Here is a 14,413-nt window from a genome sequence, read left to right on the forward strand (position 1 = left end):
GTTTGCTGCTCACAAAGCCACATCTTAATGATTAGGATACCATCCACGAGCAAAAAGATGGATAAAGATATATCATGAGAACAATAATGAAAACAATGCTGATGTAGGAGCTCTGACATCACACAAAGCAGTTTGCAGAGCAAGAGGAGTTCCTTGGGATAGGAAGTACAACTAACTCATAGTGGTAAAATGCTTGACCGCCAAAAAGGTTAACAGTTCTATTTGTATAAGCACTTAATGACAGAATCTCATAACACGTAAAGCAATCGTTGTGAGAAAAGAACAAATTCACGATGAATCACAGTGAGAGATTTTAACACATTTCTGAGCAACAGACAGAGAAAAGAGATTCAAGCCCAAACCCAAACCAAATCAAACCAAACCGAACTCAATATAACAAAACAAAGCAAAAAAGGTAAGGATATGGAAGGTTTGAACGAAATGGTGTACTGAGAGGTATGTAACTCCTAAAAAATACAGAATACACATTGTGTTCAAGAACATATAGTGTTGGTCATATTCTGGGCAATAAAACAAATCTCAACAAATGTCAGAGAAGATAAATAATAGGATATTTTCTGACTACAGTGGACTTCAGCTGGAAGTCAACAGGAGAGAAGATGATTAGAAACTGGCTATGGTGGGAATTAAACAACACAGTCACAATAGCCCACAGATCAAGAAGTCACAGTGAAACTGAGAGCACACTTTGAAGGGAGGGAAAACTAATTATACCAGACTAGGAGGATGAAGCCAGGTGTACCCTCTGGCAGAGGAGGGTCCGGACAGTGGATAGGACAGCTCCCCAACCTTCCTCATTGTTGGCTGCACACCCTGTACTCCCCTGGGTCTGGCTGGTGGTGAGTTCCAGGCAAGGTTGTAGGCAGCCTTGGCAACTGCCTCCAACCCCAGAAATGGGCTCATTAGAGTTCCCAGGAATCCGTGTGACTCTGGCAGTTGATGCATTGCCATGGGAGCAACCAAGGTGGATATAAGGCTCTGCAGGAGTGGGGCTGAAATAGTATTTCAGGCAGGCAGCCCTGGAAGTGTGCAGGAAACATGTGCATGCATGCCCTGTGTCCAGGGTTTTTGTGACAAGGGGTGAAGATGTGACCCCTTATTCTGCTTTCTGTTTGGTGATGTGGGAGGGACAAGGCAGGTAGATGGAAAGGCAGAGCTGGATAGAGGTGCCAGTCAAAGCGGGGAGGTCAGCAGATCTGAGGGCAGGGCTGTGTGGGATCTGGAGATGTGGAGGGCAGTCGAGAAGCTGCTGCTACCCCTTCCTCCCATGTGTCACCAGTCCTTGGTTCTAACAAAGGACAGCATGTTCCTGAAGACGCCTCTGCTTCTGGGACTCATTGTGCTGGGCACTCATGTCTGGACCATTCAAAAAGAATTTGTAGACGTTAGTAAGAACCATGATTATTTTGTGGCATCTGTGGAGTTTGCTCTGACTCAGTTCAATGAAGACAACATGGAAGAACACTCATACAAGTTGCTGGAGGTTGGGTGGGCCCAGCAAAAGGTGAGTTTCAATCATAAAGTCCATGCCCAGATTCTGGTCCCTGCATGAACAGCCCTGAGCTGGGTGCCATGACAGCAGGACCCTGATAGAGAGGCTCTCACCTCTGCACCACACTCCTGAAGAGACTGTGCGTGGCCCCTCCCTGCACGACGCCCACCAGCTTCCCTCAGTCTTTCCCATTTCCTGACCTTCTGCCTCTTCCTTGGACAGCAGCCAGCCCTGGACACCTGGAGGCCACAGGAGCTCCTTGGACATAGATACTACGCCTGTTCTCCCAGCCCCTGTGCCCTGTCCTAGCTCAGGGTCTGGGGACCATGCATGTGAGGCTGGGGGACATGAGTGTGTGTGTGTGTGTGTGTGTGTGTGTGTGTGTGCGCGCGCGCACGCGCATGAGAGAGAGAGAGAGAGAGAGCTGTTGATGTGTGTTAGGGTACAAGTGAGTATCATGTGTCAGTTGCAAAAACTGAGCCCCGAACAAAGAAGTCAGCCTTCTAGATAATTTCAGGTCAGTCCGGTGAGAAGTACGTTCCTCCCCACAGTGGCTTCTGACTGCATTTCTAAGCTTGAGTTCTTGCATTTTCATGGACTTCTGTTTAACAAGACGAAATAGTAACTTTTGAGAACTTCTGATAGAGACCTAACAAAACAAACACATGGGACAGCATCTACTTTGTAAATACCTACCTCAAGGAAGGTTAGCAAGAAGAGCCCTTCTGTGCAGCCAGCTCCCACAGGAAGACGCAAGCATTCCCAGCGCCCAGGCCCCCTACATCCCTGTCTAGATGCTGCCCGGAAAGGGGTTGCCAGCTGTGAGGGCTAATCAGTGGACTAACACACCTGTTATCCTAGTCTCCAGAGGAGGACTCACTGGTGTGCTCCCCTTGTGTCTGGCTGATGCCACGCAGGCATACAACTGAGAGATCAGTGGTGCTGTCAGTGTTGCTGGAGCCCATGCAGGCTCCTTGCTGTGCAGCCTCTGATCCTGAGCCTGTTACCTCCTGTGCAGTCACGGCACCATGGATGTGACTAGCAGGTGCAGGCCATCAGGAGTGCCTCAGGGAAGATTCTAGTACATGCTTTAGGGACACCTTTCTGTTAATCATATACTTACAGAGAAATTGCACATTATTTGAATATTCTATTTATATGTATATTCTAGTCTTTTACCCACTTTTCTATTTGATTATCTACCCTTTATTCATTAATGGAAAGCAAATATTTAGCAGCTGTTTTATAATTTCTTCTTGACAGAGGTGGACAATGATATTTAATAGAGTTGGAGTTGCACCGCACAATTTGTAAAAAACAGGATGAAGACCAAAACAATTGCCCCTTACAAGAAGGTCCAGGAGAGAAAAAGGTGTGATAATAAAATTAACAATAATATTAAAGAGGGTCTATGAAAGGAATCTTTGAGAAGTTGTCAAGGATGATCCTGGGCCACAAAGAGGGTCTTGGCCCCTCTCCCTCCAGGTCCCAGGGCTCCATCCAGAGAGGGAAGGTGGTCACACTACACACACAGAGCTGCTTCCAGCAGAGAAGTGAAGCTGAGCCCTGCACTCACCTGGCTGGCCCACCAGGAATACTCTGCAGATACTCATATGACCTTCCTCCCAGGATGAAGCCCTCACCCCAGAGCACAACCTGAATGTTTCCTGAGACTTTGGGTTCTGGCAGACACTGCTCTGTCTCCGCGGTCCTAACTCTTCCTTTGCTCCTATATTTTGGTTTTGGAGCACTGTTTAGTTTGTCTGGTCATCCCACATTCTCCTCTAATACCCTGGGTTTCCAGGACATGTCACAGTCTTCCCTGCACCCCAGCCTTGGGGAAAGCCTCCCTTCTGGGTAGGTTTGCAGCTGACACTGAATGTTCAGTGTCCAGCTGGACCGTCTCCTGGACAGTCTGCTGGCTCCCTTAGAACTCATGGGGGCAGGGGGCATCCAGGCAGTGTCATGGGTACTGGCAGGACCCCCGAGGGGCAACTGATGGTCCCACCAGGCACCTTCTCAGGAAACCCTCTCCCACATGTGCAGATTCAGCAAACCCTGCCCATCATTCTGGTGGAAACTTGAGCTCCTCAAATCCTATGCCACTGTTTTGTTTTTGTTTTTTGCTTTTCATCATTTGTAGTTTTCATGCACCTTGAACTCCTACCCAGTCCTTCATGCTAAGTGCTCTCCCTGTGTTAAACTGCTCTGATCTCATACTTACTTTTTTCAGGTGGACTGCACCTTTATTGTGGATGCCAGACCATGGTTTTCCCAGTTCACCCTCCTGAACAGTACCTGCATCCAGAAATAGGAAGAGAAGCAGCCCCTGGCTCCTCAAGCAGAAGTTCCCTGGGACTCCTGGATGGCTCAGTCAGTTAAGCATCTGCCTTCGGCCCAGGTCATGATCCTGGGGTCCTGGGATCAAGTCCTTCTTCAGACTCCTTGTTCAGTGGGGAGCCTGCTTCCCTCTCTGCCTGCTGCTCCCCCTGCTTGTGCGCTCTCGCTCTCTCTCTCTGTGGCAAATACATAAATAAAATCTTTAAAAAAAAAAAAAAGAAGAAGTTCCTTTCCCTCCGGAGAGCAACAGTCGTTCTGTAGTCCCAGGAGGTCTGTTCAGTATCAGGGGAATTAAAGGTATCTCAGAGCACTTTCTGGGTCCCTGTTTGTCTTGCACTCTCCCGTGTCTTTTATATTTTATAAATGTTGCTGCCTCTGACAAGGGGTAGAGAATTGATCATCATTATTGTTCTTACCTTGACTGTAGGTGCAGAGTGTTGAGTCAATCAGACTCCTCAGCTCAAGGGAGGCTGCCCCAGTGGTTCTTGCAGGGTCCCCACTGGTTGTTTGGTGTACTTATTCATTCATTCATCCATTCGTCCATCCATCATCAGTTGTCCATCTATGTATCCATCCATGTATCCATTCATTTATTCATTCCTCCTCCAATCTCTCCATGCCTCCCATCCATCCCACTCAAAAGGAATGCAGACAATATTGCCAGGGAACAGCCCGTGCTTGCTTCTTCTCTCTTCCAGCTCTGGGGCGAGGCTCATGGGGGGGTGGTCCTTCTGAAGAGGGGTCATATCTAGTCACAGGGATTGGAGGTGGGTGAGTGAGGCTGAAGAAATGCTCTCCTCTCCATGGACACCAGTCAGGGCATCTGCACATGAGCCCCTTGACGTTAAAAGGTTATCTCAGGGCCTCTGAGGACAGCTCAGGAAAAGGTAGCACCAGTCACCATGTCCCACCTGCTCCCTGATGATGCCTGTATCCCCCTTGCCAGCCCAGCCTGGCCTCCATGGCTGTCAACACCAATCACTACCCCTGAGATAGGCACTGTGGTGACAGACACCCAGCATGACGAGCAACTCTGTCTTCTGGGATCCTTGTGGGGAGTAGCCCTGGAGAGGCAGAGTGAGGGAGGGTGTGGGAGCACCTTGGGGCATGACTGGGACACAGAGGCCATGGCAATGACGCTTGGAAGAATCCTTCAGCATGGAAGGGTTAGGGGTTACCTTCCTTCCTTTTGGTTTTCTAGGGGGTCTATTTTGAGTGTGGTTCAAAGTCTGTCCTTTTCTTTTTAATGTATTTCCATGCTGTGGCTATAAACACCGATAAGACAGATTTTCCACATATTCTGGGCAGCTTCATTGGGCACAGAATAAAGATGGTGGCCTGAGCCAGGTTTGGTCCTTTGACCAGCTTGTGCATAGAATTTCTGACATCTCCCCACAGTTTGATAGGGGCAAGTATAAGCTAACAAGGTAAATGTGTGTGCAAGTGACAGTGGGACATGTTGGTGTATATGATCCACATACATAAGGCAAGGAATAACATTTTTGTAAATTAAAAAAAAAAACAAGGTAAATGTGTGGTCAGCAAAGCCAGCCTGTTATCTGCCTTTGGCTTAAGATCACTCGGGTTCAGAGTGGTCTAGCAGTTCATTGTTCAGAGGTCTGTGTTGGCTGAGGACAGCCAGACCTCCCTGAGCATCAGCTGTTGCTGCTCATGGGTGCCCCTCACAGGTGAACACCTTCATCTTCACTCCCATGTCACACTGGAAGGCCTGACATCTTGTTCTTTTCAATTATGCTGTGCTTTGAGCTCAGATACACCTTACATGCACCTGGGGGCATTTGAAATGTCCCTGTGTTAGTGTCATGTCCTTCAGTGGACCCAGCCACTGGGATATTTTCAGCCCTGCACGATGATTCTAATGAACTTCCCGTTGGGCACCAAGGTGTGAATATAGGTTCATAACTCTGACTGTGGCCTCTTGCAGCTCTAAACAAATATGGGATTAGAAACATAGCCTTTTGGGACCTGAAGGTCACAGCTTTGCTTGAATATAGAAGTTACCACAGTTCTATCCTTGGGCTACCTCTTATGATCTCCACATTGGTGAAGCCAGACCAGAAAGGGCTAGAAGAAGAACGATCAAATCCCAATCCAGTAACTGAGAGAACCCATCAGGTAAAAATCAGAACACATATACAAAAATTTAAGAATCCATTGAACAAATTTGATTTTTGATATTGTTGGGAGTTTAACTAAGCTGCTCAATGGTATTGCTGCCTTGGCATCTACTACGTATGGCCAGGAGACCTGCAGGGTCCTATGACTGACACCTGCCTCTCATATAAGCACAAGCATGTGCCTTAGATAGCATCCTGCAGAGTCACAAGTAAATGGAAGCGCCTGATGTGACTTCCCCTGCGGTCCTTGTGAGCAATGTCTCCTCTACCTCCCAGGACCTCCCCCTTGTACACCCTTAGATAAGACCCCCATGGGGTTTACCAGAACCTTGCCCTTTGGGGTTGAGTTGGTCAATCTGGCTCTATCCCAAGAACCCTGAAGTACTCCACCCAGTAAGCAGATCCTGTGGCTCCATCTGCATTGTGCCTTGACCTCCCCATGTGGCCCCTTCAGCTTGCTGAGTACATCCCCCAGGACCTGTGAATGATAGCTCCTCTAGTTCAATGTCTCCAGTGGTCCTTTGTTGCACTGAGATTTACCATGCATAACCCTGTGCTCCACTTAAGTGTTAATTTGACACATTAATCACAATTATATAGAATATTCACTACCAACTATAGAACATGTATTCTTCTTGAGCTGATAGAATATTGATCCAAACTGAACATATTCTGCTCCATAAAGTGAATCTCAATGAACTTGAAAGAACTGATATCATATGGAATAAGGTCTCTGGCTGCAGTGACATTTAGATTGCAATTAAGGAGAAAAATTGTTGTTGAGTCAGCAAAACACCTTAAGATAACACAAGTAATCTCAATTCTGATCAGGGTATATGATCAAAGGAAATGATTAAAACTCATGACGTGACAAGTATAATGTGGTGCTGCTGGGATTCAGCCTCAAGGGAAGTGACAGTCTGGACAGGCACACACAGAAGATGGGCACGAGAATGACCGGTGATCACAGTCTCTCTCAAGAATGGAAGGAAATTATGACCAAAAAAGCATAAAGAAAGGAAAGAAGAAACAGATTGATAGAGAAGGTCAAGAAATGCAACAGCTGGTCCATTGTAGGCCTCATGAAATCGCTGACCCCTGGTGAGAGAAATCTGCAAGTGAGGCAGTCACAACCCATGTCAGTAGTGTCCTGCAGGTCTTGAAAGATGACAATGGCCACTCTAGTCATCCTGCTGCTGGGAGTGGGGAGGAAGAACCAGCCACATGGAGACCTGAGATCCTTGGGGGAAACAACACTCAGAATCAGACAGCCTTTTAAGCAGGGCGTGGAGTCCTCATCATGATTCCTTAGACACCCATGCCACCAGCTATCTACTGTTGTGCAATACTGAAGGTGGTCACAAAGGTGTCTGTCATTCTGGCCACATTCCCATCTCTTTCTGGGGTAGCCCCAGTCTGTACTTATGGCCTATCCAAACAGCTGTGGCCCTGGTCCTGTACCCTTTCTGGGATCATCATCAACGTGTAGGTGTCTGTTTACTCCATGCCCAAGGTGGGAAAATCCTTCCCTTGCAGAGTGTCCTCACATGCATGAGCAGCATGTCATATTTTCCTGGTCTACTCACTCTCAATGCCTTGTATGAGGCCAGGCAGGACACTCACAGGTACTGTGGTTCCTCCGAGAAAAGCCCAACAACAATGACTTGGCAAAGGCCGTGGGACCTCAAAGTGGCAGAGCTGTGTGGAAATGCACGTTGGATAGGGCTGGGCAAAGCCTGTCTTTCCCAGTCCCTGATCCTTCTCATGCCCATGGCTGCCATCCACATCCATTCCAGCAGAGCTCTGCCCTGGGCTGATATCTGTCTTGTCCTGGGCATTCTCTCCACCCACCCAGGACATTAGAAACCCCTCTCCCCACTGCCAAACACAGCTAGACCTCACTGCAAGCAGGTCAGCAGGTGCCAGAGGTGGTGGAAGGGATGGTAACCCTTCCCTGTACCCTCCTTATGGCTGCAGCCATGGTCAGAGGTAGACCTGGTTTTTACCTCAACTTCCGAGAGCCCACCAGTATTCCTAAGAGCTCCTGTGACTTGGCAGTTGTAGGATACACTACCATGAGAGCAAGGGAGGTGGGTTCAAGACCCCCATTCAGAGACTATTAGGCCTGGGCTGGGGCAGGTGGAAGCAACCCTGGAAACAGAGCATATTGCATGCATGTTCCTGAGTCCAAGGCTTATGGAACAAAGCAATGGAAATTGTGAGCCCCTGCTCTACCTTCTGTTAGTGATGATGGGAGGGACAAGGCAGGCCATGAAGGGGAGGAGCTGAACAGAATACTGGCCAGCAGCCCAGGGACTCCTTGGGGTAGGGCTGTGTGGGATACAGAGCTTCAGAGAGTGGCCCTGCACTAGCTGCCACCCGTTTGCTGCTGGCCTCCAGGGATGACGCCAGACAGCACGCTCCTGAAGGCCCCTCTGCTTCTGGGGCTCATTGTGCTGGTGCCTCATGTCTGCAGTTCCGACTTTGTGGACATTGGTAGGAGAACAAACTACTTTATCCTGTGTGTTGAGTTTGCGGTATTTCATTTCAACCAAGTCTACCCAGACAAGTATGCGTATAAACTGCTGTGGGTACGGCGAAGCCAACGCAAGGTGAGTTAAGTGTCCTCCTTCCATGTGGCTCCATGTTTGCCCTGAGACCACCCTTGGGAGGGGCAAGTCCTTGATCTGCAGAAAAGAGCAATGGATGTTTTAATTTGGAAAATATTGTTTAAAAAGTTACAAGGTTTTATGAGAAGTGTTCCGAGTTTCTGATTTGTTTCCTTCATGTAGGAGGTCCCTGAATAGCACGGGAAAGGAAAGAAGGTGAGCAGAAAGCAAGCACTGAAGGCGGAGATCCAGCTGGGAAGTGAGGGAGGGAAGAGCTGCTGATGAGGTGGCTGGGGAAGCCAGAGCAGCAGGGAGACAAGAAACCAGAAAGACTAAGAGAAGCAAGAGCTAGGAAGTGCCAGCCTGAGAAGGAAAGGCATCACAAAGGCTGAGCTGTGAGGTTCCTGCCTGAAACACTGTGGGTCCAGGGTGGGCAGGAGACAGCAAAGAAGACAGATTGGGACATGTTCTCCCGAGGCTGTGGTGCTGGTGAGGACAGGCCAATGGCCCCCAAGTTCATGAGTTGGAATAGTGGAAGGCTGGGGAAGAGCAGCAGATGTGGGGGCCCAGGGCTGGGGGGGGGCTGGGGCATGGGGGGAGTCAGGGATGGCATCTCAATGATGGGTACTCCTGAAAAAATCCAGTCACATGGAGGTTGGGGATGAGAAGGGCAGGCAGCCCCGGAGAGGACCCTGGATGGGGACAAGCTACAAATATACTTGCGGACAGCCTGAAATTCTGTGGACTGGGGTTGTTGGGAAGGAGGTGCAGAGAGGCAGGAGGGCAGGAGGTAGGGCTGGGGGCACCTCAGGGCCCCAGGTGGAGATTCGAGTTGTTATCCTTGAAGATCTGGGGATCCACTGAAGGAAGTTACTCAGAGCTCCACAGCCCATGGCAGGCTGAGACCAGAATACAGGGGATGGTTCCCTGGTCACTGGGAAGTAGAAGTAGTGCTGGCTTCTGCATCTGCTGGAGGTCGATGTGGGGTGCACTGGTGTGAAGGTGTAGAGAAAGAGGGGGTCAAGTATGGATCCGTGTTTTCCCAGAATATGTGGGTGTACAGTAACTCCATCAAATGAAAAGACAACAGAGTAAGGTTGGAGGAGACATGGACAGATCTGGACAGGGCACATCACATTTAGGATTCCTGAAATAGCCCATGCAGAAAAAGGCCATGGGTGATGAGCATTAGGTGTTTTATACAACTAATGAATTCTTGAACACTACATCAAAAATTAATGATGCACTATATGCTAGATAATTGAACATAATAAAAAAATAGAGCCTTAAGAGTAGAGAAAACTTTGGGCCTGATAGAAATGTGTCCTTCACCTCTGTTGGGCAAACCTTTCTCACTGCTGTTTATTCTTATCACCTGGTGCTTTTTTAAAACAGAATACAGACTGCTGTCCAGAACTCATTCTGTCCACACCCAGATTCTGGTCCCTGCATAAACAGCCCTAAGCCAGGCACCATGTGTGCAGGGCCCTGATGGAGAGACTCACCTCTGCATTACACTGGGTGTGGCCCCCTCCCTGCACGTGCCCACAGCCTTTCCTCAGTCTTTCCCATTTCCTGACCTCTGACTCTTCTTTAGAGAGCAGCCAACCCTGGACACCTGGAGGATGTGAGAGCCCCTTAGTCATAAAGGCTACAGCTGCTGCTCCAGCCCCTGTCCTAGCTCAGGGTCTGGGGACCATGCATGTGAGGCTGGGGGACATGAGTGTGTGTGTGTGTGTGTGTGTGTGTGTGCACACACGTGAGAGAGAGAGAGAGAAAGAGAGAGCTGTTGATGTGTGTTAGGGTACAAGTGAGTATCATGTGTCAGTTGCAAAAACTGAGCCCCGAACAAAGAAGTCAGCCTTCTAGATAATTTCAGGTCAGTCCGGTGAGAAGTACGTTCCTCCCCACAGTGGTTTCTGACTACATTTCTAAGCTTGAGTGCTTGCATTTTCATGGACTTCTGTTTAACAAGAAGAAATAGTAACTTTTGAGAACTTCTGATAGAGACCTAACAAAACAAACACATGAGACAGCATCTGCTTTGTAAATACCTACCTCAAGGAAGGTTAGCAAGAAGAGACCTTCTGTGCAGCCAGCTCCCACATGAAGAGGCAAGCATTCCCAGCCCCCAGGCCCCCTACATCCCTGTCTAGACGCTGCCCAGAAAGGGGTTGCCAGCTGTGAGGGCTAATCAGTGGACTAACACACCTGTTATCCTAGTCTCCAGAGGAGGACTCACTGGTGTGCTCCCCTTGTGTCTGGCTGATGCCACGCAGGCATACTATTGAGAGATCAGTGGTGCTGTCAGTGTTGCTGGAGCCCATGCAGGCTCCTTGCTGTGCAGCCTCTGATCCTGTGAGCCTGTTACCTCCTGTGCAGTCATGGCACTGTGGATATGACTAGCAGGTGCAGGCCATCAGGAGGAGTGCCTCAGGAAAGATTCTAGTAAAAGCTTTAGGTGTACATATGGACATCTTTTTGTAAGAAAAAATGGAGAATTAAGAGGAAAAGGTGAAATAATAAATCAATTTAAAAATAAGAAAAATAAGAGACATTGTACATATATATGTCCTTATTCATTTACGTATGTATATTCACAGTCTTTGCCGGTTTTCCTTTTGGTTCTGTTTTTCTTAATTAACACAAAGTATTTCATTACAGTTTCTACAATTTGTTCTTAACAGCAGTTTACCTTCATATATTTAATGGAGTTGGAATTGGGCCAAACTATTTGTACAAAACAGGATGAAGATCTGGAAAACTGTCCCTTGCAAGAAGGCCCAGAAGAGAAAAAGGTTAGAGAATATGATGAACATTCATATAAAGGAGGGTTGATGGGAGGAGGCTTAGGGAAGTTGTCAGGGATGATCACGGGCCAGAAAGAGAGTCCTAGCCCCTCTCCTTTGAGGTCTCAGGGCTCCCCACTGAGGGAGGATGTGGTTATTCTAGGCCAACAGACCTGCTCCCAGCAGAGCAGCCAGCTGAGCCCTCTGCTCACAGGTGGCCTGTGTAATGACCTTCTTGTGTCATTATCTATGAGCTGATATCGTCCAAGGGACTCGGGCCCTGGGCATGAGGCTAAGTCAGTATGACACCCTCAGTGGGCCTTGTCTCAGCCCCACCCCTTACTCCAGCCTGAGGGGCAGCCTCCCTCTGGGTAGGTTTGCAGCTATGGCTGAGTGTTCAGTGTCCAGCCGGACCACCTCCTGGGCAGTCTGCTGGCTCCCTCAGAACTCATGGGGACAGGGGGCATCCAGGCAGTGTCATGGGTACTGGCAGGACCCCTGAGGGGCAACTGATGGTCCCACCAGGCACCTTCTCAGGAAACCCTCTCCCACATGTGCAGATTCAGCAAACCCTGCCCATCATTCTAGTGGAAACTTGAGCTCCTCGGATCCTGCCCTAAGCCACTGTTGTTTGTTTTTTTTTTTTTTTTTTTTTTTTTTGCTTTTCATCATTTGTAGTTTTCATGCACCTTGAACTCCTACCTAGTCCTTCATGCTAAGTGCTCTCCCTGTGTTAAACTGCTCTGATCTCATACTTACTTTTTTCAGGTGGACTGCACCTTTATTGTGGATGCCAGACCATGGTTTTCCCAGTTCACCCTTCTGAACAGTACCTGCGTCCAGAAATAGGCAGAGAAGCAGCCCCTGGCTCCTCAAGCAGAAATTCCCTGGGACTCCTGGGTGGCTCAGTCAGTTAAGCATCTGCCTTCGGCCCAGGTCGTGATCCTGGGGTCCTGGAACCAAGTCCTGCATCAGACTCCTTGTTCAGTGGGGAGCCTGCTTCTCCCTCTGCCTGCTGCTCCCCCTGCTTGTGCATGCTCTCTCTCTCTCTCTCTTGCTCTGTGGCAAATACATAAATAAAATCTTTAAAAAAAAAAAAAAGAAGTTCCTTTCCCTCCGGAGAGCAACAGTCGTTCTGTAGTCCCAGGAGGTCTGTTCAGTATCAGGGGAATTAAAGGTATCTCAGAGCACTTTCTGGGTCCCTGTCTGTCTTGCACTCTCCCGTGTCTTTTATATTTTATAAATGTTGCTGTCTCTGACAAGGGGTAGAGAATTGATCATCATTATTGTTCTTACCTTGACTGTGGGTGCAGAGTGTTGAGTCAATCAGACTCCTCAGCTCAAGGGAGGCTGCCCTAGTGGTTCTTGCAGGGTCCCCACTGGTTGTTTGGTGTGCTTATTCATTCATTCATCCATTCATCCATCCATCATCAATCGTCCATCTATGTATCCATCCATGTATCCATTCATTTATTCATTCCTCCTCCAATCTCTCCATGCCTCCCATCCATCCCACTCAAAAGGAATGCAGACAATATTGCCAGGGAACAGCCCGTGCTTGCTTCTTCTCTCTTCCAGCTCTGGGGCGAGGCTCACAAGGGAGTGGTCCTTCTGAAGAGGGGCCATATCTAGTCACAGGGATTAGAGGTGGGTGAGTGAGGCTGAAGAAATGCTCTGCTCTCCATGGACACCAGTCAGGGCATCTGCCCATGAGCCCCTTGATGCATAGAAGGTTATCCCAGGGCCTCTGAGGACAGCTCAGAAAAAGGTAGCACCAGTCACCATGTCCCACCTGCTCCCTGATGATGCCTGTATCCCCCTTGCCAGCCCAGCCTGGCCTCCATGGCTGTCAACACCAATCACTACCCCTGGGATAGGCACTGTGGTGACAGACACCCAGCGTGATGAGCAACTCTATCTTCTGGGATCCTTGTGGGGAGTAGCCCTGGAGAGGCAGAGTGAGGGAGGGTGTGGGAGCACCTGGAGGTATGACTGAGACAAAGAAACAGTTGCAATGCCACTCGGAGGAATCTTTCAGAATAGAGGGACTGAGGCATCTTTCTTTCTTCCTCTTGGGTTTCTAAAGACTTTGATTTGAGTGGTTCCTAGTTGAAAGTCTGCCTGTGTCCTGGACAATCCATGTTCTTGAAGTGGTCATAGCAATGATGTGATAGGATTTTCCAAGACAACTGGGGATAGTTCCATTGGGCACAGCACAAAAGTAGTGGCCTGGTTTAGCTTTGGCTTTTTGACCAGTCTGAGTGTGGAGTTTGTAACATCTCCCCCACTTTGATAGGGGCAGACACAATCTTACAAGGGTAAGTCTGTGTGGTCAGCAGAGCTGACCTATTACCCACCCTTGCTTTAGAGCACTGAGGTTCTGAGGGTTTGAGCCATTGTTCTTGGACTGTGTGGTTTCAGCCGAGGAAAGCCTGGTGTCCTGTTCTTTCTCACTATGTCTGTCATGTTCTCTCTTGATTCTCATGAGAATGCCCTTGGTTTCATTTTACAAATCTAGAGACCAGGCCGTACCCCTCCTCTACTATAGAAGAATCTTTGTGACCCGACTTCAGAAATATATAAAAGCCCCATGTGCTTGGCACTGTGGCCACAGTTGGGAAATAGTTTTCCATGAAACTGCAATATTTAGAAATGTGTGAATTGTAGTTGGTATTTTGTTTGTGACCTATGTCTTTCCTCTGGTTCCTGCTCTGATAGAATAGGGGATTAAGAACATGGCCCCATTCATGGAATTGATGTTCACAGGTCATGGTTTGTGCAAGAGTCTTTGGTAGGGCGGGTAAATGTGCCTGCCACCATTGCCCACGGTCAGCCCATATTAGTAGCTTTTGAATGAAGCTAATCTGTCCAAGGTGAGTCAGCACCAGGGGCAGCCTGTCCTGTGTTATCATGTCCTGGAAAGACCTCTCCAGATCCAGCACAGTCACTCATTGTCCCAAATCAGTAGGGAACAAAAATATACTTGGAAGTTGCAATACAAGCACACACATAGAAACATTGACA

General features: G+C 48.5%; 2 protein-coding genes across 2 annotated transcripts; both read left to right on the plus strand.

The window, feature by feature from the left end:
• The first annotated feature begins 1,324 nt into the window (after positions 1–1,324).
• Positions 1,325–3,827, plus strand: LOC123779071 (putative cystatin-16). The gene is given in 4 exon segments (XM_045776809.2): positions 1,325–1,525; positions 2,777–2,793; positions 2,795–2,885; positions 3,747–3,827. Coding segments are annotated over 4 exon segments (390 nt in total).
• Positions 3,828–8,378: 4,551 nt separating this feature from the next.
• Positions 8,379–12,427, plus strand: LOC123779047 (putative cystatin-15). Its single transcript, XM_045776777.2, has 3 exons — positions 8,379–8,603; positions 11,288–11,398; positions 12,158–12,427. The coding sequence occupies exons 1-3, from the start codon at positions 8,394–8,396 to the stop codon at positions 12,236–12,238; spliced, it is 402 nt and encodes a 133-aa protein (XP_045632733.2). The 5' UTR covers positions 8,379–8,393; the 3' UTR covers positions 12,239–12,427.
• Positions 12,428–14,413: the final 1,986 nt, after the last annotated feature.

Source organism: Ursus americanus, chromosome 22, assembly GCF_024610735.1.
Source record: "Ursus americanus isolate L20-20 chromosome 22, mUrsAme1.1.p, whole genome shotgun sequence".
Lineage (NCBI taxonomy): Eukaryota > Metazoa > Chordata > Mammalia > Carnivora > Ursidae > Ursus > Ursus americanus.